We start from the raw sequence: 27166 nt of genomic DNA on the forward strand, positions 1-27166 counted from the left end.
AAATTTTAAAAGAAATCTCTCAGGGAAGGTTATTTTGATCAAGAGCGACAGCAATGAGATGAAGAAATTGGAGACCAGGTTCATTTCCTCTTCCGTTTCTGTTTTTCCTCCCACCCTTCAACTGGCAAAATTTTCTATTAATAAGAATTCCAGATAATCAGGAGCTACAAAGTAGACTTCCTGGGGGTTATGAAATCATGAAGTCTCCCAGTGAGAAGGTTTGGTTTTGTTGAAACACCAGTTCCAAAAATCTCTGATCTCTTTCCTTAGGAACAGTTTTGCGGTCTCATGCCACAAGCCTCCCCTCTGGGACAAAGTTGTACAAAGTTGTACAATTCCTTAGGAAGACACCGTTTTTGGAAAGTCTATTATGGCCCTTGGGGTCCAAGGTTCCAGGACGTGGAGCTGGAGGTCCATATCTGTTTCCCATTTTTATTCCTTTCCCATATGCCATGGTCTGAATGTTTATGTCCCCCCCCCCAATTCATATGTTGAAATCCTAATCCCCAGTGTGATTGTATTTGGAAGTGGGACCTTTGGCAGGTGACTGGTCATGAGCATGGAGCCCCCATGAATGGGATTAGTGCCCTTAATAATGAGACCCTCCAGAACTCTCTAGCTTCTTCCACCACATGAAAACAGAGCAGGAGGACACTATCTGTGAACCAGCAAGAGGGCTCTCACCAGAACTTGACTGTGCTGGTGCCTTGAGCTTAGACTTTTCAGCCTTCCAAACTGGGAGAAATAAATTTCTGTTGTGTACAAGCCATCCAGTCTGTGGTACTTTGTTATAGCAATCCGAGTGAAGTAAGACATCATAGTTTTCTAGTTTCTAGAGATCTAGCCCTCGACATCTTAAATCTACAGTTCAGGACAAATCCACACTGGTCTTCCTAAGTCCATGGTTTCTCAGAAACAGTGTGCTTAAAGCATATGGTGTTCTTTACAGCTCTCCTTAAATAATTCAATTAAATATGTTAAGGAGTCCAGGTAATCACGGCACAGTTGGAGAGCGTTCTCATCTGCTGAACGCTGTTCCCAGCAAGACAATAAAATGAAAAAAGGGCAGAGGTGGTCAAATGTTCTGAACATTTGAAGTCAGGTGAACACATACTACTTCAGCCTTCAATTTTCCATTAAAAGTACATGTCCATTTTTCTCCCCATATCATACACACCCAGGCCCTCTGACAAAGTGTGGATTTCCCCTTCCTTTAGGTTTGCATCCTTTATGAGCTGAATTATATCCCTCAAAATCCATACGATGAAACCCACACTCTCATTACCTCAAGCATGTGACTGTATTTGAAGATAGAGCCTCTAAAAAGGTGAATAAATTAAAATGAGGCCATAAGGATGGGCCTTACTCTGATCTGACTGTTCTCCTTATAAGAAGAAAAAAATAGGGATGCCTAGGTGGCTCAGTCAGTTAAGCATCTGCTCAGGTCATGATCCCAAGGTTGTGGGATCAAGTCCCACATGGGCTCCCTCCTCAGAGGAGAGCCTGCTTCTTCCTCTGTCTGTTGCTCACCCTGCTTTGCACTCTCTTTCTCTCTCTCTGACAAATAAATAAATAAAATCTTAAAAGAAGAAGAAGAAGAGGAAGAAGAAGAAGAAGAAGAAGGGGAGGGGGAGGGGGAGGAGGAGGAGGAGGAGGAGGAAATGGACCAGGAATGTGCTCCCACATGAAAAGCCACAGGAAGAAGTTGGCCATCTACCAGCCTCCTAACCTACTGACAACTTGATCTTGGACTACTAGCCTCCAGAACTGATAGAAAATAAATTCTGTTGTTTAAACGGCCCCCAGTCGGTGGTTTTTTGTTATGGCACCCCTATGAAACTAATACATCTTTCTATAAGGAAGACTTTGCTTAATTCATCCTACATACTAAACCTGAGGTGATCTTATCAGAATACAAATCCGATCATATATTCCTTCCATACACTTACACACTCACCGACTTGAAAATCCTCCCAGACTCCCTATTACTGCCTACAGAACAGAGGCCAAACTCCCTGTGTGATGTGTATAACTCTCTGTCATCTGGCCCCTTCAGCCACTCCTCCACTCATACGTTGGGCTCTGAGCTTGCCAACTGCTTGCAGCTCATAGAATGAGAATGTGTCCACAGGGCTCTTTCTCCCACTTGACCATGGACCTCAGGAGGATCAGACTGTAATTTACTCATCTTTGCACGCTCAGTAGATTTCAATAATTACTTATCAAACAAATGAATGAGTGAATGAAGAAATGATTTTATCCTGGCTAAAAATGATGTGGATATGAGTAGTTAGTACCTATTTCTCTTTTACTCTCAGATGGCCCCAATTGTATACATCACGAAGTATACTATTCATTTGCAATTGAGAAACTAAATCTAGTTGTAAAAATCTGTTATAAGGAAACTGTTTTGTTGTCGTTGGGGAAGGGAAAGAGATTGGCCTGCACATAGTAAGGACTCAATTTTGTTGAATGAGCGAACAAATGGATGAATAAATGAAAGAATGAACTATACAGATCATACAAATAATGTGTTTCAATTCCAGGGAATTACTACTGTTGCATGGTTAACATTACTCATTTAAAGATTTTTCCAACCTTTGTTCCCAGGATTGGGCAGCCCAGAGGAGATAATCAATACTGGAGTTAATGGAATAGCCATTCATTATTTGGGGAAGGTGTCTGTATTTCTTCTTCACTGTATCTGTTCATCTGAAAGTTCTTACCCGTAGGCCTCTCAGGCAAATCGCTGCTGTTTTGACAGCTGGCTTTCCTGAGGCCATGGTTTACAAATAAGCCTACTGCCTGGGCCAAACAGGACATGTGTGCGCATCTTCTCAGGACCCCAAGTCACTGGGTCACATGAAAGAATCCGTGCTAACATACTTGCAGGGCTGGCTTTTTCCCTTTGCTTCCTACAGAAAAATCAAGAGGCAGCAGGGTGCTCCTGACCTCTTCTCCTCTTAATTCCAGGCTCACTGAAATTCTGACCTACAAGAGTCCTCAGAGATCAGAACCATTCCTTCTTTGGAATGGGAACCTAAGACCCAGCAAGGCTAACTGACTCCTCCAAGGTCGCCCAATGAGTTAACTGCAAGGTGGACCTCCTTATCTTGCCGATCCCTTTCTACCATATTATACAATGACAAGAGTCAGAGATAGTCTAAATGATTTGCTTTACAGATCAGGAAATTTAGGTTCAGAGAAACTGAAGCATTTCTGAGGACGGTGCCTACCATCATGAATCCGGACTCCTAAAATCAACCTGCCACTACCCACAAGTGCCATCCAGTAACCTCTGGGCATATGGCCACTAATTTCTTCATATCTCAGAGATACACAGGACTGCTCAAAGTTCACTTCAGAATAATCTTTCTTGTTCTTTTTTAAGCCTCTACTATTATAGTTTAAGACCATTTCTTTCATTTCACCCAGGGAAGGAATATGTTTAGCAATCTTAACTGTGAGTTTAAATCAGAGAGCAACTTAAGACAATAAAAATGATCTCTCTGGACCCCGCCAACATCCTTCCGAATTTTTCTTCTGTTTCTGACACTATGACTGAGGCACCTTTGCTGAAACCCAGTGGTAAAGATCTTCCATGAGGCTAGCATCCAATTTTTACTTATTTTTTTTTTCCATCAGAAGCTAAGGGACTGTATTTGCTTACTCTCAGCCAATATGGTATGCCTTTTTCCTATCAAATACCAAGATGGTTTCTCAAAGTTCCGAGAAAAAGATTTTCTAGACTGCTATCTTCTTATAATACATAGGCTCCTCTCACCCACGGTACTCATTTCTGCATGTCTCTGAAATACTAGCATTTTTCACTAGGATTATTCTCCTCCGAGTGGGAGGTAAAGCCAGTAGCATTGATTCTTATATGCTGAAAGTGGAGGTGAAACTTTTTTTGAAAAAGACTATTTTTATTAATTTTTTTAAAAAAATGAATTCTCTGAAGTATTTTAGCCAGAAACTGGAGATCAGATACAAGAGCAGGAAAAGAAGGTCTTTTTGCAGGTTCTAACATAATTCTCCACAACCGAGAACACCAACCACTTCTATTCAAACCCCTCCACAGCCTGTAAAGTTGATTCCTTAGTAGGAAGGTCTGGCCAAATTTCAGTTCTTCGGGTTCAACTGTTCTTACTTTTTAATTCTGTCATGTGGCGCTCAACTGCACATTCTCAGATTCACCCACTTTGTAGCTTCCTTTTCCTTTTAGCTCATTTAAAAAGCTGATTTCAAAATTCTTGCAAAGTCAGGTCTCAACCTAATTTCCTAATCCAGCAGCCTTGAGGAAAAGAAATCCTATTAGATCCCATTAAATCTCATTAAATCCCTGACCCTCTCAAAAATCAGGATGAGATTTGAGAATGCCTATGGAATGATCACAGTCTTTCTGCAACAGTCACACTATTTCCCCAGATTGCTGGGTACGACAGCATGCTTGGTATGGGCTAGGGATATAAGGATGCACGAAACAGAAAAGGGTCTCTTATGGAGCCCCTCATGGAGCTGATACTCAGCTGGGAGCAACAGACGATAAAGAGGTAAATACCTACTAATACAACTTAGGTTTTGATAAGTGCTAGGCAAGGAATTAGCAGGTGCTATGAAAGACAGTAACAGAGGACATCTACCGAGATAAAGCAATCAAGGAAGGGGTCTTTGAGGGGGATCAGTCAACATTTTCAGTCTCCCCAGAGCTTTATCAATAATCAGTTAGGAAACAGACTTTCCTAATCATGTGCAACATAACGTAAGGGGGCATGAAGCCCACCTGTGCATGTGTGAGCACGCATGCACACACACACACACACACACACACACACACACACACACGAGATGTTTAGAACAGTATATGGAACACACGGTTCCTCTAAAATCTCAGTTTTCATGAGAACACTCAAATGCTGCCGTCCTCTCTTACTGATTAGCTGAAAATTAACTAAAGAATATTTTTTCAAAACCTACTCTTGTGACTGAAAATCTAAAATGTGTTTATTCAACTTCGTGCCTCAGTAAGACAAACATAGTAAGGGTCTCATGTTGAAGCAACTGTGCAGGAAGTAGAAAATGTGCAAGATTGGACCGAATGTGTACATACTCTGTTCATATATTCATCCCCCTCCTCCCCACCCCCAACCCCATCCCCAGGGAAGCCATGTGCTCAAGAAAAGTGGGCCTGTTCTTAGACCCAGGTGAACCGATACTGACTAACTGTAATTTGATTTCCCTTGCCAGTGACTGGTTTAAAGAGGTGCATGCATGTCTCCCAGTCCTAGTCAATGAGACGTGAGGGGCAGGCTACTGAAGGACTTCTGGGACACGGTCACAATCTAGACAAAGAAGGAACAGCCCCTCTTCCCACTGAACCTCATGCTACGCCCTCACGCTCTGCCTGAACTTCAACACTCTCCAACCTCTGTGGCAAGGCTAATAACATATGAGAACAGGAGAAAGGGATGCTGAAAGAACCCGGGCCCCGGAATTACCAGATCCTGAAAATCCTTTACTCCCAGCCTTCTTGTTATATGCGATAATAAGTCCCTTGCCGTTTAAGCTATTTTGTTTCTTGCAGCCAAAAGCCTCCTGATTTAACTCACTATGTTTATACTTCCACATGCTTAATTAATAGTGTTTCCCCCAAATGCTGCTATTTGCATACCTTCCTCTCCTCCTTACAATATAGCCTGGTAAGATCCTGATTTGCGATTGGCACAGATATGCAGAGTCCCTGTAAACAAATCAAAAGATGATGATAATTATGAGGCCTAGAACCAACACATACAACACTTACCCTTTGCTGGGCACCATCCTAAAAAACTATATATATATTAACCTACTTAATCCTTGCATGAAACATATGAAGTAAGAATGATTATCCCCTTTCACAGATGAAGTAACTAAAATACACAGAAGTCATGGTAGAAAAGAATGGCCTATTGTTAAGGGGGATGAGAGCTTGTAGAATAATATCCCTGAACTTGACAACTGATATTGTCATAAGTAAGAACAGTGGTCATGAACTGGAAAAGCCACAGAAGAGCTCATTAAAGTTCCAATTATTTAGATACACCAGTAGAAAATCTGATTCCATAGGTCTAAGCTAGATTTCAAGAATCTCAATTTTTAACTATCCACCTGGGACATTCTGATAAGCAGTCTGTTTGAGAAGACATGAACTTGAATTAGGGAAAACTGAGCGGCTCAAGACTTGGGGGACATACCAGGATAAACTCCTTTTCAAATAAGTAGGCAAAAAGTTTCAAAAGTTAATTCCCCTCGGAAGGGTTAGATAACCTTAATTCTGTATAGGTTAGAATCATAAACCAAAGTTAATTTGTTTCCTAAATCCTATAGGATACAACAGTTGCATGTGTCTTCTTGTCTTCCTGACTGCCTGATTCATATACTGACCCCAACTTGCCCCACAGATATGCCAAGAACCTCCACAAGACATGGAACAGCTTACAATGTGAAGGAAACTTAAAAATCCCACCAAGCCAACGTCACAGTCATTTCAGGAACTTTCCAATAGAGATACTTGAAAGTCTGGATTGGCCTTTAAGAGTTAAAATAAAGCAGGCATACACTTCACCATGACAATTTTCTGTCTACCTTAGTCAAAGAGCATGAATATGACCAAAGATGAATGACACCAAACCAGGAGCCTCGCCATCCTACAACATGGCAGACATTGCTAATCAATCCTAACATCTTTCCCACTGAGTCTGGATGTGGCAGGAAGATCCTTCTTAACAAAGTGCTTCAGCGCTGAAACTCCTTAAAAACATGAATAAAAATTAAGCCCTCTCACTAACAGATAAAAAAAAAGTGAAAATATTTTGCCTTCATTTCCCAGACACTTCTGGTGCATCCAAATCTTGCTATTATTATTTCTACAGCTCATCATCTCTTGTTCATAAAGAACACTTGGATAAATGTTTGCTGAATTTAATTTAGCTTTTTTCTACGACTTTGGTCAAAGGATTTAGCATTTCCCTAACAGGAATATTAAACCCAGCAGAGTCCATGAAACACTGGAACCAAAACAGTTAATTAGCAAGTCACCAAGACTGGAGCAAGAAGCAGGAGGCACAGCTTAGAAAGCTGCCCATTTTTCTTGTAATAAAGAAAATAAAGACAGTAATTCTAAGAACATTTATTAACCCCCCAGTATGGGTAATTGCCATCAGACGTGGGTCTGTCAGTCTTGCATTAACATAAGCTACTGCATCTTGGTTTTCAATGGCACAGTAATGCCCATGATACTGCAGATAAGTGCTAACGCTGGAGTTTTGAGAACCAAGCCCTGTGTCCAGCAAATGCTTTTAAAAGATTTCACTCTCAATGGTTGCTTGCCCAGAGAAATTCATTTTATGTTTAAAAAAAAAAGCAAGAAAGAAAACAAGGAGGCATTCAATTGAGCAAGCATTTTCTTAACTCATTTTAAGATAATCTCTTGCGTTCACCAACAATTTCTCCAATGGGTGGAACCACAGAAAGAGACTTTGTATGGTTTGGCTGTATGCTCCATTCTATATTGGTGTATGACCTAAAATAATGGAATGGTGATAAAACAAAAAAAGAAAGGCTTTATAATAGTCAGGACACGCCAACCAATTTTAAATTGAATTACACAGCCTGCTAATCTTTATGATGGGATAAAATTTCTTTCAACATTATGCATTATACTAAAATTTGCAGCGCTTCCCCCTCCCCACTTCTTGAGCGGAGAGCCCCCCACGCACACCTCCCCAGTGATAAAGCTTCCTTTCAACCCCAAAAGCATTGTTCCTGCTGACTGGAAAGGCAGGGCACGGCTTGTGCAAGATTTCATTTTTATAGCTATTGTTAGTTGGCGTGCATCTATATTTCACACCGGGGTATACCCAAACAGTATTATGAACCCTGGACATATTTTCCTAATATCCACAAGCACACATTTTTAAAAAAGTGTAGATTCAAACGTATACAGATACGAAGAAAGAGATTTCTAAAACCAACGATGTTGAGGAGCTTTGTGAAATGTTATAAAAGGATGTAGAGAACATTGTTCACACTGCGTATTTGATGGAGAAGGCAGACAGCAGAAACTCTGAACTATCTAAGTCTGGAAGTGGGAGTAGACCCACTGAAGGATGAGCCTGTCTGGGCTGCGTTCGTGCTCATTTGGTGTGCTTTTCTCTCTCTAGGTGACGGAGCAGGGTACTAATGTGAGGGGAAAGGGCTGGTTCCAAAAGTTCAACCCTTCTAACCCTGATGAAGAGAATTAAGAGAGGCCAGCAAGAACTGCTTGCACAAGTTTCCCGATCCTCTTTCTTCCCGTCCAGGGAAAGGAAGTTTCAAATTTAGCTTACTAAAAACCATGTATAAAATATTCCTAGGAGACACCACCCTTCTTAGAACTTAAGATCCTCCCTTACGTTCCCAGTAACTTAAGACTATGGAATCTTACTCTGTGAAGCATTTTGGCTTACCAAAATAAAAATGAAAGACAACCATAAACACAGACTTGTGAAAATTTCATGTTCCCTATCACTGAGTTCTACCTATGACTTTAAAAAAAAAAAAAAAATCTTTGCAAGGTGGGCAGAGGCCATAGGTAAGAATAAAAACTTAGATCTAGGAAGTACTAATAGAGTATCTGGAAAATTATGAGCTATAGAACAACTACTAGAAACTACTCATAGTTTCTGTTTTAGATTTTTCTAGAAATCCCAGACATTCTTTTAACGGACACTCACCAGTCCCGCTGAGACACACACTAGCTCCTGCCCACAACGCACTGACTAATGACAGTCAGTTATCCCTGGGGACCCCTATGCCCTTCTTCTCCCTTGTGCAGCATCCCAGAGCCACCTGCATTTTCCTCCAACTCGTTTATGCCAGCTGTACTTTTTACCGTAATTACCTCATGTAATTATGTATTACTTAAAATGATGAAATAGGAGCGTTAAAGGACTACACAAATTTGCAGTTGTACAAGGAGTAAAGGACAGTACTTTAAAAAGTGAGGGGAAAAGAATCATAAAAATCTAGAAATATTCTGCACTCAGATTGCTTTGCAAGGATCTTTACATTCTTCCTCGCCAATAAATAAACTAAAATGGAAAACTTGATAAAGACGATAAATGTGAGATGAAGATAAGGAGTTATATGTGAGATCTGCCCAAGAAAGGCAGTGTTGATCTCTAACCACTGCGTTTGTATCCAAAGGAAAGGCTTCAGCGCGACCTCAGAAGACCAGCCCCCACATGTGCATCTGTGTGCTTCAAGTTCAAGTAAAAATATTTGGCTACATGATTATCATCATTACGGTTTCCTGCTTTAGCTGACTTTTTGACTAGCTGTACACGTTCCAGTCCCTGGCACGCTGGGTAGGAGGGCTCTCCCCAGAGTCGGGCTGCACAGGCACGCATGCATGAAGGTAGACGTTATGCCTTTCGCCACCCCTAACCCTCGCGTGGCCTTCTCAAAGAACAAAACATCCAGGAGCAAAAGCTGTATCGGCCCTGCAAACATGCAGACACACATGTATTTATGGTTTCTACCTATTTTGATAGGAGAATCACAAGTTTCCTCATTTCCATAGTGCTAAACATACAAGTTTAAAGATGCATTTGTCAATTCATACACTAGTCATTTTTTGGCTTTGTGGCTCCATTGCTTTCTGAATCCGGGCTTTCCGTGAAGAAAGGAGTCATAAAGTGAACGATGTGAAACTATGCAATGAAAACAGTGAAAATATCAGTTTGTTTTCCTAAGTCAAGAAACTCATAACTGATGGCTTCCAACATAGGACTAACTACACACAGTTCTCGTCCTTCATAACCACCACCACTGAGACTATGCCATATGCCCTTGCTTGATGAGTGCCCCTCCAAAGTCAGGGGAAAAATACACAGGGCTTTGATACACCACAGGCACTCAATCACAATCAGCTTTGTAATATGAAATTGTTTAGAGTCAGTAAGTTAAGAACTAGACAACCTCATTCTCCACATTTTGCAGAGGAATCAAAGCTCAGAGGTTGTCTAGTTTATAGTCAGATGTCCTCACAGGGCAGTTTAGTCTCCTCAAAAGAGAAAGAAAGCTTATCTCCCAACCTTATTTTCATACAAAGGAGAAGACTTCAATGTAGAGAATAAATGAGATTCATATAAGTGTCAGGGAGAAGGGAGATAATACAGTTTAATTGTACAACTCTACTCTGAAAGAAGAAAAAAAATGTGCTGTTTCCTCCCTGTTCCTGAAATTTCAATAGAATTTAAAAAACGAGTTTGGGGGAAAGTTTGTGTCAGTTTCATAATGCACACAAAACTTGCTGTAATAACATCTAAATCGAGTAGATCAATAATGCATGTTATAGTTAGCTGCTTAATTATTCATTTTGGATATACCGAATAGGGTTTTAAAACAAACTCCAGATGTGAAGAGAGCTAGGAAATACAGACAGTATAATAAAAAATAAAAGTCATTTTTTTCCCCAATGTGATTCTTTCCTGGAATATTGTAAAAATCTCCTCTAATTTTCAAAATTAGAAAGAGACACTTTGATTAAACTTTATATAAATGTTTTGACAATTATGTGTGTTTTACAGACTATCACAAGTACTAAAATCAAACGTCCTATATATCCCATTTCAAAATACGTACGTAAAAATGGCATATATCACAATATCAAAAGATCACAACATGACAAATGCGAGTAAATACTAGCAAAAGAGCATTAATCAAAGATATGTAATAAAAGAAAGCAAACGAAAAGAATTTTCATTTGGGAGACAAATCAAAATAATAGAAGACTACTTGAAGGTTGCCTTATATGGTTGAAAAAGTTGTTAACTGCACAAGGGCAGTAGCCAAAGAGGTGAGTGAGAGCTGTGTGCCGTTCAACACACATGTATTCATCAGGTCCAGGGGTCACCTCTATACACTTGGTACAAAAGCACCTTATGAACAAACAGCAGCCCTAATCAGGAACAACACTGGAGAAATGGAAAGATTTCTAAGTGAAAGTGAAAAACTCCTTCTATTTCCTTCCCTAAGTAATAAAATAGAAAAATAACAATAAGAATAAACAAGCAAACAACAACAACAAAAAAAAAAACAAGTGCAGAGATCTGTGAGTTTCAAAATGAACCCCCATTTTAGGCTAAAATATGAATGCCTACTAACCAACTGTCTTTGAAGGATTCCTTCAACCCACAGCTCTGGAATGTGCCTTCAAATTTCCACAAGGACTAACTCAGCCAGGCCAGAAACACAGGGAGAATCTGAGTGTGCAAGTTTTTAACACGAGGTTACTAAGACTCTTTTGATCTCATTACTTAGCACGTTCTGCCCAGCCGTCTAGTGGCCTTCAACCAAACAAATCTAGTTTTTTGAGTTCATTGTGTCTCCGACATTTCTGAAACTTGAAATGAGATTCAATATAAGAAGTATAAAAATGTGAATCGACAAATGATTAACCAACTGGTGCTACCTACTGGTGTGAGAAGTGCTGTCTACACATGAATGGTCCTTCTGGTACTTCACCTTGGACTCCACTTCCTGCTCCCTAGGCTAGTGGCCTGCCCCACGTGCAGGAATAGCTGTACTGAATTACATGGGCCATGCTATAATTATGTCCTCTTCTCTTTCATCTTCCTTGCACGACTCCAAGTGAACATGTGTAGGGTGAGCTAATGATTTGCTGCGTATCTCTGATGAGTACTATATTATTTGCATCATAATATTTTCATTTCTTCCCCCTACACATAATGCCACGTTGACAGCAAGGTCAGTTAAGTTACTGTAAGGGATTTTTAATGAAAACAATTATAAATTTAAAATAACTGTGTTTAAAGCACTTAACAGTCACTAGGGTCAAGTGATTACAGCAGTTACAAGACCCATGGGACATGTTCACACCAAAACAAAGTGAATAAATTACCTCAGCTGGCGCATGTAATCACTAAGTGACCACAGGGGTCAGGCAGAGTGGAACCCTGAAGACTTTCACGCAAAACCAATAATGAAAATTTATCAGTCAAAAGGGGGAGAGGGGGTTGGGGAAACGTCAAGAATTAGTGCGTGCAGCGACAGACTAGAAGCACAACTGACTCTCCATGCCCCTTGAAGGGCCAGGAAAATGACATTTGAAAACCCAGGGGACAGCTGGAAAAAAGATTCCAGGAAACAATATGCAGGCAGGCTGGGAGGAGGTGGGAGAGCTAAAATGCGAGTGATCTATGAAGTATCAGCAAGTTCAAAACCATACGGAGGGCTACTTTGGTCTCAGGATGACTGTCCTTATCCAGAAACCTGTGCTGGGGTCTGGAAATGTATTCAGAGGCTGCACAGTGAGGGTTGTGATGTTAATGAAACGATCATCTCTAACGTCTACATGGCACTTCATATCTTCTGTGTTGCAGAGAAGAGGTGGCTGAGGCTCAGGGAAGCAATGCATTTTGTTCATGGAAGTGTAACTACGAAGTGAAGAAAATCAAACAATTCTTAAGGACTCCCTATTTGCTGAAGATTCCACTGGAGTGTGCACCCAGGAGGCTCATAATTGAAGGTGGAGACCAGAAGTCCTAAAAGTAATGTGTGCTTATGGTCTGAACACAGTGTGGAAAGGAAGAAGGGATAAACACCACCTGGGAAGGCAGGGCCAGTTTCAGAACAGAAGTAACTTTGAATTGGGCCTTAAAGAATGAACGAGAGCTCACAGAAGAAAGGAACAAGACTGGCAGGATCAAAAGGAACAAAGATTCAGTTATTTAGCAAAAGTGTATTGAGTGCTTACTACACATCCAGCACTGTGCTTGCAACCCCATCAATGACAGGGAGCAAGAGAAACATGTCCGCTGCTCTCATGGAGCTTGCTTTCATTCCTCGATCTGTTCACTAATGCACATATTCTGAGCAGCTCTTACGTGTCAGTAAGTGTTGTAGGTATAGAGAACATAGTGGTAAACAAGACAGTCACAGACCCTCATGGAGCTTGCCCTCATTGGAGGAAGAACAAGAAATAAGACCTACAGGGGCGCCTGGGTGGCACAGCGGTTAAGCGCCTGTCTTCGGCTCAGGGCGTGATCCCGGCGTTCTGGGATCGAGCCCCACGTCAGGCTCCTCCGCTATGAGCCTGCTTCTTCCTCTCCCACTCCCCCTGCTTGTGTTCCCTCTCTCGCTGGCTGTCTCTCTGTCAAATAAATAAATAAAATCTTTAAAAAAAAAAAAAAAAGAAAAAGAAATAAGACCTACAAATAGGAAAAGTAAGATCTTACCAAGGAGGTGGCATTTGAACAGAGACCCACAGACCAAAGAAACTGTTAAGTACAAAGGTTCAAGATGGAAACACCATGGACCAGAATGCAGCTGTGGTCAGAGGACAGGGAGCAGGGAGAAAATGATAAGACAGAAGCCCAAAGGGCTAAGGAGAGGATGGAGAGAAGTATGATGGAGAGTGAGGCTGGAGAGACAGATTAGACCAGTTCATGAAGAGCCTTGAATGTCACGATGGACTTTATCCCATCAGTTAACGGTTCCTAAAACACATCCTACAAAATATCAGTCTGGTGGGAGACCTCATGGGAAGAGGGCTTGGTGCTTCCATCCCGCATCTGTAAAAACGGTCATAAGAACATCAACCAGCTTGAGGACTGTGAAGACTAAATGAGTTAATTCTTGTAAAGGGTCTGGCAATGGTGAGCGCTCAGTAAATGTTATTATTCATATATGATTCCAAGAAGGAAGAATGGCAGACTGAGCCTTGGCAGTTTCTTCAGCACAGTAGAGGGCCGGAAGACAGTTCAGGTGCCTGAGTTAACGGTGATGTAAACCGGAAGGGGAATTCAGAAGAATGAGCAGTCTTTGGAGGAGACATTAACTCAGTCTGAGATACACTGGTTTTGAGACACCTTGCGTACCTTCTACAATCAATGGCAAAATACCTAGTCACCGGTTAGATACAAGGATCTGGAGAGAGACAGATTCAGGTAAAATCAGTACTCCATTCCATAAACAAAATCTCAAAGAATAAGAAGAATCTTCCAGATTTTGATACACAGTACTAACATTGGAGGACAAATGGCATCATACCAGACAGAAAACAAGGCCCCTATTCCTGGGCCCTCCACTAACAAGTCTGTGCAAAACCAAGTAAGATAACGGAAACTCTAAGTTCCAGTTGCCTGTAGAAAAGGGGGATATCACACTGACAATCAGAGTCTGGAGCCCAAATGCAATGATCTGCCCTCTCGTTCCCTTCTGCATTCTCAGTGCCTGTCACCAAGCAGGACCTGGCCCTTAAAAGGAAGTTAGAATAGATGCAAATCATCTTTTGAGGATGAAGTCCCTTCATGTTCTGGGAGACAAGGACCCTGCTCCAGGATTTAGCAATACCAGTTGACCCTTGAACAATGCAGAGGTTAGGAGCACCAACCTTCCCACACAGTGGAAAATCTGCATACACATTTAATATGTATTATACATATTACATACTGTATTCTTACAATAAAGAAAGCTAGAGAATACAACGTTATTAGGAAAGTTATAAGGAAGAGAAAATAATCTACAGTACTGTAAAAAATCTACATATAAGTGGCCCCGTGCAGTTCACACCCCTGTTCTTCAAGGGTCAAGTGCACATAATCTGGAGGCTTCAGTTTTCCCTGTTGGATCAGATGGCTTGGAAAAGTTAAAGACTTTTTTGTTTCCAAAAAAACTCCTTTCTAAATTTTATTTATTTAAGTAGTGATACAATTCTCACACAGTAAAATACAAAAAGATTCCCCCTTTTCAGAGAGTGTATACCTGGTCTTTTCTGTTTAGCTGATGAAGTGATGGCTATATGGGTCCTGTCCTTGTCTGTTTCTTTTTAAGAGATGCTGATTATTTCAGAAAAGGAGAAAACAGGAAGCTTTAGAACTGAAAGCTGGAAGAAGCATGGAGTCAATGTCCAGTTCTTACGTTGACTCACAATATGACCCCAGCCTGTCCTTCCACATTTCTGGATCTCCATCCATCCATCAGCAAGACATCAGCAATACCGTCTGCCCATATCAACTTCCCTGAACCATTATAAGCATTAATGATATAATATACTCAAAGGTACTTTGAGTCCTTTGGAGGAAGGATGTCCTATAAATTAGAAGCATTATAATTAATGTAATTTAAGAAAATGGCTGGCCATAACAAAGAGGATTAGGTTCACATGGATCACAAATGACCTAGTCATCATGTCCTCAGGTCACTAACGATCCTTCCTAATGGAACAAAATCCAATCTTACTTCATTGAGCATATTCAGTTGTTCTGTGTTTGGGTTCATTTTTCCCCCCAAGAATGTTACTTAATTCTATATCAAAATTGAACTGTGCTTTAAAATTAATTTTGTCCTTATTGGAAAAATGTTTTATATATAAATTAGACCATGAAGTAATTCATTTTAGGGAAAAGGATTCTTCAATGTAAAAAAGGACAAGTAGATACCAAGCATGAATCAACTATGTGGGTGAAGCAACTACCCTAGTAGAGACAAGAAACAGGATGATTGTACCCACATGCTACAATATACAGGCACATCACAGACATCGTTTGCAACCTGCAATCTCATACTAAGGGGAAAAAAAGCAAAAACCCTAAGTCAATTGCTTAAAATGGAAACAGAAGCTATTAAATAAGTTATAACTTTAGAATGACAACTGGAAAAACCAAATTATGAATCAAAACCTAAAAAGTGCAGCGTGTCACATATTGGGTTTTCTAAGCAAGCTAAAGATGAAGAAACTCCGTTGATCTTAAACTCGAAACAATAAGAATCAGAATTCTAGGCTCTAAGGAACTCTCTGACACATTCTTCCCTGTAAATCATAGGAAAAGTCATACTGTTTGTCCTTCCCAAAGCCTCCTACAAAACCTCTTTATTAGATTTGACTATTAAGTGGTAATAAAGTTATATGTCTATCAATATTCCAATGAGGCTCCCCTACTCAAATCATTTCTGAAACTTTTCATTGGAAACTGCTAGGCACTTCACTAGAGAGCATTGTGTCACACCACTGTTATATTTATTTTTCTTACTGAGGCATAATTTGCCAAAACATTTTGTTAGTTTTAGGCATACCACATAATGATTCGATATTTGTATATTCTGCAAAATGATCACCTTGATAAATCTAGCTAACATCTGTCACCACACATAGTTGCAAAATTTTTTTCTTGCAGTGAGAACTTCTCAGTTCTACTCTCTTAGCATATACAATACTTGTGTAACTATCCTGTAGTACGCAGTATTGCATTATACCATATTACACTACACTGTAGAACTATGCTAGAGCATATCGTCTTATTAACTATAGCCACCATGCTGCACATTACATCCCCGTGACTTTTGTTGCCATTATATCACATCGTTATTTTTTATTCCAAATGGTATCTCTCAATTTGCCCACTTCATAAGCTCCAGTTCCTAATAGTTTTGTATTGCATATATATATAAAAAAAAAACCTCAGAAGCCTTAAATGTGACAACCATGCCTAGAAATCATTATGTGTAAGACTTCAGAAACTAAATTGAAATCTGCCACCATATAACCCATATAACCTGGCTAAAGGCTGGTTATGAGTTTATGAAGCAGGAGCCAGGGCACAGAAATGGTTCCAAGAAGGAGGCACGGTGACACTGGAGAGGAGAGCGAGTGTGCCAGATTCAAGATGGGGACAGGAGGGAGATGACAGGACACTGAAGAGACGGCTAGGAAAAGGGGAGGTCTGGCCCCTCGGGTGTGTAGCTCAGAGGGAATTAGAATCTAGGGAGATGTCGATGTGTGTTGGTGGGGTGTATGTGTGTGAAGGAGACAGAGCCAGGTTTCTGGTGGCCACACAGGCCAGGGTGCTCACCCTTTTCTCTGCTCCACACACAGAATGGGCCTCAGGCCAGCAGGTCACTTTCCCTGAAGTTCTGCTCTCCCAGGGAGTAAGAGACATGCACCCACAGGACAGGAAGACGTCATGGCACACTTAGCGTAAGAGAGCAAGTTACATTTACTGGCCATTCACCGCCTGTACACAGTGGGTATCCATTACATTATTTAACCTCACAACCATCCTTGTAGCTTAGACGCACGAAGCATGAATAATTCTCCTTTGACAGAGGAATAAATTGAAGATCGCAGCATTGACAATAGTGAGAGCAGGATTTAAACACAAGCAGACAAAGTCCAGTGCTCAGGCTCCTAACTTCACACTGTACTGTCTTTCTATACCTCAGTACACACCCGTGCACTCCTATACCACAAAACAGGATGCGTGCCGCCTGGGAAGAGGAGTTATCTGTGACCTCTACGATATCCTGGCGATCTTTTTTTTTTCTGTGTACCATTATTTACATTTTTTTTCACCATGAGTATGTAAGCTTTCACCATTAGAAAAAGAGTTTGCATTCATTTTTAAAAAGCCCTTAGAGGATGAAGATTTTCTGATGTACTGTATGGTGACTAACATACCATAATAAAAAATTAAAAAACAAAAACAAAAACACTGAAGACATTCAAATTTTCAAAGACTACTGAGAGTATGAGGGGGAAATTATAATCTTAATAGAGGGAAATTTGACAATATATAATAAAATCCTTTTTTTAAGGTATGTATCATTTGGACCAACAATTCCACTGCTAGGGAGATATTCTACAAATATAACTTAAGGATGCTTGCAAAGAGAGAGCAGGAAGGATGGTCATCACACCAGTGCAAATAATAAAAGAATGAAGACCTCTTAAGTGTCCAGTAATAGAGACCTGGTTAAATAAATCCGAGTGCACCCACACACCAGAATGCTATACTAATGCAGAGCACGAGATGTTAATTTTTTTTAAGTTACAGGATAATATGCACAGCTGTAATAATTTTTAAAAATAGTCATTAAACAAAAAGCTCTTAAAGGGTGAATATTTGCTCCTATTGAGAACATTCAAGACGGAAATAGAAAGTCAAAAAAATCATCTCACATTTCATAATCAGAGAATTACTCTAAAGATAGGATTATAGAGGGATGTGTATTTTCTACTTGGCACACATCAAAACTTGAATTCTTATACTATATGTGTCTCTTATTTATATTAAAATTTCTTTAGGAAAAAGTATTTTAGCCATATTTATTGATGTGGAAAGTTGTTTGCTATATATTAAGATGAAAAACACACAATTAAATCTCTATTTTGGTAAAATATGGGTGTGTGCATGTGTGTATGTGTGTGTGTGTACGTAAGTATCAACAGAAAACATTCCATAAAGATTCACACGAAAATGTTAACCATGGTTCTCTCTGACCATGGGTAATTTTGTTTTCTTCTTTCACTTGTCTCTACTTTCTAAGTCATCAGGCACGCACATATATTACACGTATTGTAAGAATAAAATAAATAGCCCAGATTGTGAAAGCTTTTCCTAAAGCCCAGCTGTAGAACTCCGGAACAGCAAAATCGCTGGAAAAGGGACACAGTCACCCAATATGATTATTCTGAAAGAAGCAAAATCAATTTATATGTCTACGATCTGTGATGTTCGCGACAGTCACACTCTGTTAGAACCATGCCTAATACAATGCTCCTACAAATATCAATAACCTTCTTGAGATTTTCCTTGGGAATATTTTCATTCTTCCTTTCAGGCCTGGAGAAACGGAAGCTCGAAGCTATTAGGTAACAACCAAGACCAAGGAAAACTCATCATGGAAAGTTCATGGCATGGGTGCTGTGCTAAAAGGGATTCTGACTGGCCAGATTGTGACATGTAATCTTCAGGCAGAAACAATAGGCCACCAAAGAACTCGGTCTAATTATAATAGGAAACAAAACAACAACAAACCCTTTTTAGATATTTCTGCACCATATGTAGGAATCATTAACAATAGCCAACTGGGTGTTATAAACACTTTGACGAGAAAGGGAAAGAGAAGGAAGGGAAGAGAAAGAGATCTTACATACGGAACTACATAACTTTAAAGTCTGAGCCAGTACAGGCAAAAAAAAGCCTTGTACCTTTCCTTCACTCCATGATTCAACAACCATTTCTGTGCACTATGTTTCAGGCCCTATACTCCGTACTAGATGTACAAAGAGCACTTGTTAGGCACACGCTGTTGTTTAGTAGGGAAGAGACGAGCAAACAATTACAGAACAACCATGAATACTCAATATGCACATGCCATATTCAAGAAGAAGTCTACCAAAAATATTCTGAAGGTGAGAGGACAGCAGCGATGAAATCGACTGGACAGTGAAGAACAGTAGAGAGTATCAAAGAGGCACAGGCTGGAAGAATACAGGGGCAAAGTGAAGGAAGACCACACGTGGCCCAATGGCTCACAAAACATACCTTCGGGCATATCAGTGGTTCAGAATTTACTACCAATAAAAATAATCACATTGTAACTAGCAAGCATTTTATAGTTGGCAAGTTTATCTGGAAGCCCAGCCTGCGATTAGGATGCATTTGTGCCAAGATAAAAAAGAAAATGCTATAATGGTTGAGCGGCTAGCATCCCAGTTCAGCTCACCAAAGCCTATTCGCCTGTGACATACCTGTAGCATATCTGACCTAACACATTAATGGGACGATAGGATTTAACTATCACTTTAAAAAGAATTTCTCTGGGAAAGATTTATCTGTCCCTCTTCCCCACTACCCTGCAATCCCTGGCAATAAGAAGCCACATGTCTCCCTGACCCTGGGCTCTTCTCTTCAAGACAGCCCCATGGGTGGCAGCTGGGTGGAGAGAAGGGGAAGTGGTTTGCGAGATGGAGGACGTGGGTGTCTGGTCAACCAGACTCAGGAGAAGTGAGAAACACGATTCTAGTGGCTCCCTCAGGATGGCAGAGAGAGAAACAAAGTTTCACCCTCCAACCCACGGCAGAGATTTCAAAGTAAAGGGGCCAATGGAGCAACAGCAGCAGCTGTCAGAATATGCTGGGTATTTTGAGTTCAAGTGTTTGCAAGTGGGAGAGACTGGCCCACAAAAGAAAAGGTTTTCAGGCTCCAGTCAGTGGCTATTCATTTCAAGGACTGAGATGAGTGCAATGAAATGCTAATGTCACAACATGACTTAGACCCTTGGAGCCTGTGTGCCTGGCTGCATCCTCAGTATTCCCTATGGATGTTTACCTCCTTGTAATTCACTGCTTTGGGAAGTGTCTACACACCAAATGGTAAGAATGCTTCCCCACCTCACACCACCCTCCCAGCAGCCAACGCCTATACAGAGGCTGTGCCATAAACTGTCTTAACACGATGTAAACCCACCTTGGACCCTCAGCATCCACCTAAAAGCGTGTGTGTGTCAAAGGGGGCAGTTATTCAACGAACCACCATTTTACCCAGGATACAGTCCCTCCAGCAGGGATCCTAAGCCCCACACTGCGAATAGACAAAGACAGGAGGAAACACTCGGGAAATGGAGTCTGATGGACCCAAGTTCAAGTCCTGAAGTTACCTCCTAGTTGTTATGAGCATAGATAAGTGAACTTCACCAAGGCTCAGTTTCCTCGTAAGTATGAAAGAAACTAATAATAGCTTACTCACAAGTAACAAGAACTACTTCATCAGTTATTGTGAGGACTGCATGAACGATACATGTAATTGGGGGTGGGGAACAGGTACAGGGTCTAGACCCTATCACTTACAGATAATACATGTTTGTTCAACACCCTTCGCCATTCAAGTTCTAGTCCCCACGTGGTCATCTATTATCTGAGTGACTCTGGGTGATTCATTTAAAGTCCGACCTCAGTTTTCCCTTCTCTCAGATTAGGAGGTGGGACCTCCAAGACCTCTAAAAGTCCGAGCATTCTGTCCAGTAAGGGAGCTTGTTTTGCTTCTACCTTAATACCTCTGGTGGTTCCTCTTACAGTCCAAATCCCTCCTTAAACCCATGGTACCAGTCCCTTTTAGTTTCTGGTTTTTGAATTTTTTGCCTCTGGCTCTGTTGTCTTCCTCCACCCTAGTTGTTGAAAGCTGTCTACAGGCCAGGGCTGTGTTAAGAATGGTCTAAGCTCTATCACAGAGTGCATACGCACAACCACCATGGGGTATATCATTATGATGACGTCTATTTTACAAAAGAGAAAATCAAGGCTCAAGAGTTTAAAGCAACTTACCAAAAGTAGGGAATTCAAAACTGGCTCTTCCCAGCTGCTTATAATTTTTATATGGGATCCTACCTTTCCAAGTTTGACTGTACCTAGTTTGAGCTCTATCTTCTTATGACCTTGTGCTCTGCTAGCTTATCTCATAGATCACTTTGTATTATTAACTTTGTGTGTTACACCTGCCAGGTGGCCTATGCATGAATTAACCAGGACCCATCATCTCTGAACCAACTGGAAAGTCATGATGGGATTCTCAGGCCCTGCAGCTGGTAGGTCAAAATGAGATTCAAGACAGGCAGGACCTAAATACATCTTTCAAATAATAACACATGGTCAAACAGCTACTCAACTTCCATATGAAACTGCTGAAAGCTACTGTGTTTTAATTCAAGCCTAAAGTGCAAGCTTCCCAGCTGCTCTGAGCCCATTCATAATAGCAGAGTAGTAACAGTAAAGGACACACACTTTGGGATCAGGCAATCCCAGGTTGAGTAGTCAAGTGAATCTGAGTGGATTTCTCTGATAACCTCTCTGAGCCTCTTATCTGTTAAATGACATTGGCTAAGTCACCCCAACTGAGCTTCAGGTTCCCAATGTGGAAAATTGGATAACACTGGCAATCTTAGAGGGATGACATAGGGACAGAAGGAATGCCTGGCCTGTAGTAGAAATACATGAGCCTGTTGGAGAAAAAAGGAGCTGGGGGATGATCAGGTTTTTTCCAATGATGGGGATGGTCTAGAGTAGAAAGATGGAAATCAATGAGAGGGTCTTTGAACTTGAAGTGCCTTCCAAAATTTGTAAGGACCCAGGCCAGTGAGAGTTGGATGCCCTGTTATGACAGAAGCCCCAGACCAATCTGACCTCTGACCACTCTGCTAGGTCATCTGGCAACTGTTGCTGGAAGCACTTTTTTCAGGTGAGAGGCTCCTGTTGAGCCAAGTGGTAAGTGTAATCTCACATCCTGTCTCACTCTCAGAGCACCATAAGGTTGCCAGGGTAACTGAGCTATTCTGGTCCTTCCCTATGGGATCCCAACTTTATCCATATCCCGTGGGCTCCCTTTGGCCTCATGTTCTGCACCCCCTGCTGAGGCCTCTTACTTCTGCCACACAAGATCAGCGGGGAAATGAGAAGAGAAGAAACTGACCGTGCAACTGGACCTTAGCATTTTATTTCCTTAGTTACGGCACATTTCCATTTACAGAGTACTTTCCCTTATAAAATCTCCCAGTGTTTACTTCTAATCTACTAAATAACTCCTCTGACCTCTTCTTGTTTTTACCCTTTAAATATCTGTTGATGGTCCATTCACCACATTCCCCATTCAGTTATTAATGGCCCACAAAAACTTACTAGCAGCAATCATTTACTGATTAATCTGCACAACAATCCAGAAAGACAGGTAGTATTAATCCTTAGTTCTGCAGAGGGAAACCAAGGGGAAAAGAGAGGTTAACTCAGTTGCCCAAGGTCAGTGGCTAAACAAGATTATAACCAGGATCTACCCTGTCTCATACTTCTAGAAACACTTCCCACAGTGCTATTCCCTTTCTTTACAAATCAACATTGTCAACGCAGCTAGATCGTTTCTGCACTGAGATTCAGTCTCACAGAACAGTTTAGAACTGTCCAGATTCAACCTAAAGTAATTCTGCCTGCTAACAGTTCATAAATAAAAGTTGCTAAAATTAAGAGATAATAGTACTTGAAAGCCAATTTTGCAAAGGCGAAAGAGAAGTGATTAGATCTGGATTACGGACCGCTCTGGCACAAGGAGACTCTGAAAGAGTCACTTAACTCCTCTGTATCTCTGAGTTATCTATAAAAATGAGATCAGGCTGAATGTTATTTAAGGTATCCTGCTGTTTAAAACGAGATGACTGAGTAACTATTAAAACAGCACAAAATTCAAAGCTCCACTATCCGATGCTGCCGAGATCAAGCTTACATCGGTATATCCATCCATTATTGAGGAAGTACACAGCTATGATCCCCTTGGAAAGCGAGATGCCAATACACAGCAAAAACCATAAAGCATTTCATATCCTTTTACTTAGTAATGTAACTCATACAATGTTTTATCCCAAGAAATAAGTCAATAGAAGCAAAAAGACATGCACAAATGAAAATGCAAATTTCAGTGCTAGGTATCAGAGGAGAAATTATCAATATCAATATTCATTTTTAGAGGAATCCTTTATTAAATAAAAGCACAGAACAATATTAACATCATGTTGCTGTTTAAAAGGATGAACATGAAAATTATGCAAAGTCGTTGAAAATCATGTCAATACTATTCAATGAAAATAGCCAGAAGTAAAAGACCACATACATACTCTGATGCCAATTTCAGAAAATGTGGATATATGGGCAAGGTCAAGGGAAAACTCAAAATAGTTATGTTAGTAGTTAGGCTTAGTTTTTAAAAATATTTTAACTGTTGTTAATTAATGAATGGTGTTTTTCCATTCACAGACATTTTATCATTTCATCAATTATTTAAAAATTTCTCAGCCCCTGCTTTAGTTTGATGGAAAATGAATTTTAAACTTTCTGCCTAAATCTCCTGAGTAATTTTTATTGGCTGGCATATTATTCATGACATTATTCTTCTGGAGTGATTTCTGCTCTTTACTATATAATTCTTTAGTGTCTTTAGAGATCCTAAAATCTCAGAACCCTTGCCTTCTTTCCCTCACCTAAGAGGATTCTTTTAAAAGATGTGTCATCTAATCTAGCGATGAATAACCCCATGATCGCCTTGTAATGCTAATATTTGGCAACTGCCTGACCCAGGAGCCCACATTTTTCCATAACCCTGACCTGCGGGTGCCTCTACAGTAACCACAGAGTTGCCATTATCCTTTTCTTGGTGTATCTAGGGTGGTTTCATATTCCAAGTTTGAGGAGCTTTACAGCAGGACAACTTATCATATCAGGGGTTTTAGGACACCCGTTGGTTCACTTAGGAAAGCTGCCCCCAAGCAGCACTGTGCGAGGCCCCTCCCTTCATAGAAGGACTTTTACAGCCTCCTTCATTTCTTAGAAATGTTCTCTTACTAGTAGGTCATTTGTACATCTTTGCTCATAATATCTGGGAAAGATTGCAGAGCCAATGAATTAAAAATATGATTCCAGGTCTCCTGTGTGCCAATGAATGCCCTCATTAAAGCAGCATGAGTGAGATGAGATGGGTTTCAAAGCTTTCCGTCCCTTTGCCCCAGAGCCGCTGAGGCCAGGCACTGAAAGGATGCACAGTAAAATTAAATATCTAAAAATTCATCTTTAATTAACAGAATTGGATTAAAGCTAGACACCACCGCATATCATACGAGAAATGGCTGAGCTGGCTTCCAAGTGCTCTAATTCAATTAGGACGCAGTGAGTGACACTCGGACGGGAAAGGTTAATTGGGGGCGCCAGAACGCAATCATTCCTTACCTAACCAGTCATTAAACTTCTTAACCTCTGAGGGCAGTCCCAGCTCGGTGAAATCGCCTGTGTGGAGAAGGATGTCCCCATAAGGCATCTGGATACCATCTGTTCTTGAGTGCGTGTCTGAGATGCAGACAAACCGCGTGTGGCCCGCTGGTTTTGGAGTGTCATATGGGATGGGGTCGACCCTAAAGTAGACATAACAGATCCCATAACAGTTAAATATATTAGAACCCTCGTAATTGTCATTGCACATACATATCGACTGTTATCCGTGAACGCACCCAGATAAACTGATGCAAAGGCAGAAGGGGCCATTGTAACAAGGGAGACTTTGGGGTGCAAAGGAGAAAGCATCACCCATCTACGACCCCACTGAGCAAATTCAAAAAGGCTTACTTACCTGGTAGAACGAAAAGGAAAGAATATCTTACATGTAAAATCAGAAATAACCCAGGAAACTGATAGAGTGATTAATGATGAAGTTTAGGGATATTGAACCCCAACTGGGGAAGCAAAATTATGCTATTTTCTCTCATCATGCTCCAATTGATCCCACTACTCATTAAGAAGTGGATAACTACATTTATTCCTTCTTAAACATGCATAACTTAACCAGTGAACTAATTTACGGAGAACGCTCTGCACATGCTTTGCCAACTGAGATGTGGCGAGATATAGATAGTACTTATATTTGATTTCCTTTCCACAACCATTCAATACCTGCACCTTCTTGTTTTTGTTAAGTGAATCACAAATCAAACAGTGGGGAGAGAAGGTGATGTCAAAATAACAGGACTTAAAAGAAAAACATTGAATGTTAGAAGAACTTGGTCAAGCTCCTTCTTTACCACAGTGAATTATCTGCAGTCCCGAGAGGTGGCCCTGGCAAGGGATCCTGGAGGCAGACTTTGGAGAGGTTACACCTTAGATGACTTGCAACGCTCAAATGCCTTGGGCAAAGATTCTATTCAGTACAAATAGTGAGCCTTTTAATGGGTGTGTATAGACCTACATATGCATTAATATATGTATAGTTTTAGAGACCTAAACACTGTGAAATTACACTAGGGCATAAGAATCAAAAGGCAAAATATCAACCCGAAGCAAAGAAAATGAAACAGAACAGTCTCATTTAATTGAGTGTAACAAAGTGTGCTAAATAAACTTGGTAAAGAAATGCAAATCTGACTCCTCAAGCATACAGTTTTAATTATTTAAGGGGTTTGCAGCAGAGTTAAGGGTGCTTTAACTATTAACTCTACACTGACAGCTCCCTTTAATTTCTCTGTAGCAATGTACACTTATTTTGGATTATGGGTGAAAAGAAGCAGTTCTAAAGGCAAAGAGAAGGTCACGAGAGAGGCAAATATGCAATGCAGAGATTAGAGTGCGAAACATTAAATAAGGAACAATATTTCATGTCGCAGCCCCGCCCTTCATCGTTAACATGCAGCAGAGAATACACTGAGAGCTCAACACGAGATTCCCAAATGTGTTGCCTCTACAGGCTTTGTTTAATTTTTTTTTTCTTTTTTCCATCTTTCTAAAAGAAACAATCTGTTTAAACAATGGCAATTCTAGTGAGGAGAATAAAGACATCGATATACAACCTGGTGGAAAGTCTGGAATTTCTTTAACGGTTCACCTTTTAATGTAATTTTCTCTTTGTCACAGGAGAAGGAAAGGAAGTAAGAAGAAAGGAGAGCAAGAGGAGAGAAAAGAGGGAGGAGAGGGGGAGGGACTGTGAACTGGATAACGCAGTGGGTCTAATTGGAAACCCAAAAAGAAAGTTTAACTTTGGCGAAAAATTAATGAATTTTTCCTGTACAGGCTAGAAATTAATAATGCTATTACCATGGAGAATATTCACTAATCCACTGAGATCTCATGAGTAACCTGGAAACCCTTCTGATTATATGCGATGTTGACTTTTCTATATGCATAAAAGTGTTTGGTGTCTTCCTTTCCATTATTGAGACTCTATTACACTCAGTCTTAGTGGTTCCAGTCTCATCAATATCTCCTGTCTTCTACAAGTCTAGAAGTCTCATTTCCTGAGAAAATGAATGACTGTTCTCTGCAGCAGACGGGAAGGGAAAAGTGAAAGTGATAGTAATACTCTACTTCCATGTCAAAAGTTAAGATGCTCACAGGAATGGGGCTGTGTACATTGATATTTAATCCACCAACATTTGAATGAAAATCAAATAAATATCAACCACTGGACTCCTAAATACATGAATAATTCAAATACATATATATGTATATACATACACACATAAGTACATCTTTATTTTCCAGTCCTCAACCTAATGGTAATATACAGACACAGTCCCTATTTCCTCTTTTCCGTAACTCAGTTGAGCTCCAGGCACAACTTCTACATCAAAATCCTTTACAAATCCATTGGAACTTATCAGAGGGACATGCATTATAAGTTATCATTTTGAATTTATTAGAAAGTAGCACAGATATAAAACCCTTCACTGTGTATAGGCCCCTATTCTGTGACTTCTCCTGGGTTTAGAGAAGCAAATCATCAGATGGTTACATAATCTCTCTGTTTCCCATCGTAGTTCTAGACTG

The 27166-nt window shown here is 40.5% G+C and overlaps 1 protein-coding gene across 2 annotated transcripts in view; it reads right to left on the bottom strand.

Moving 5' to 3' along the window:
* The window catches only part of MPPED2 (metallophosphoesterase domain containing 2), a 173396-nt gene that overhangs the window by 100992 nt on the left and 45238 nt on the right, over nucleotides 1-27166 (bottom strand). For both annotated transcript variants that reach the window (XM_026512191.4, XM_057317482.1), the window contains exon 3: nucleotides 24584-24765. In XM_026512191.4, the coding sequence (XP_026367976.1) occupies nucleotides 24584-24765 (182 nt within the window). The remainder of the gene's footprint in view (nucleotides 1-24583; nucleotides 24766-27166) is intronic.

Source organism: Ursus arctos, unplaced genomic scaffold, assembly GCF_023065955.2.
Source record: "Ursus arctos isolate Adak ecotype North America unplaced genomic scaffold, UrsArc2.0 scaffold_23, whole genome shotgun sequence".
NCBI lineage: Eukaryota > Metazoa > Chordata > Mammalia > Carnivora > Ursidae > Ursus > Ursus arctos.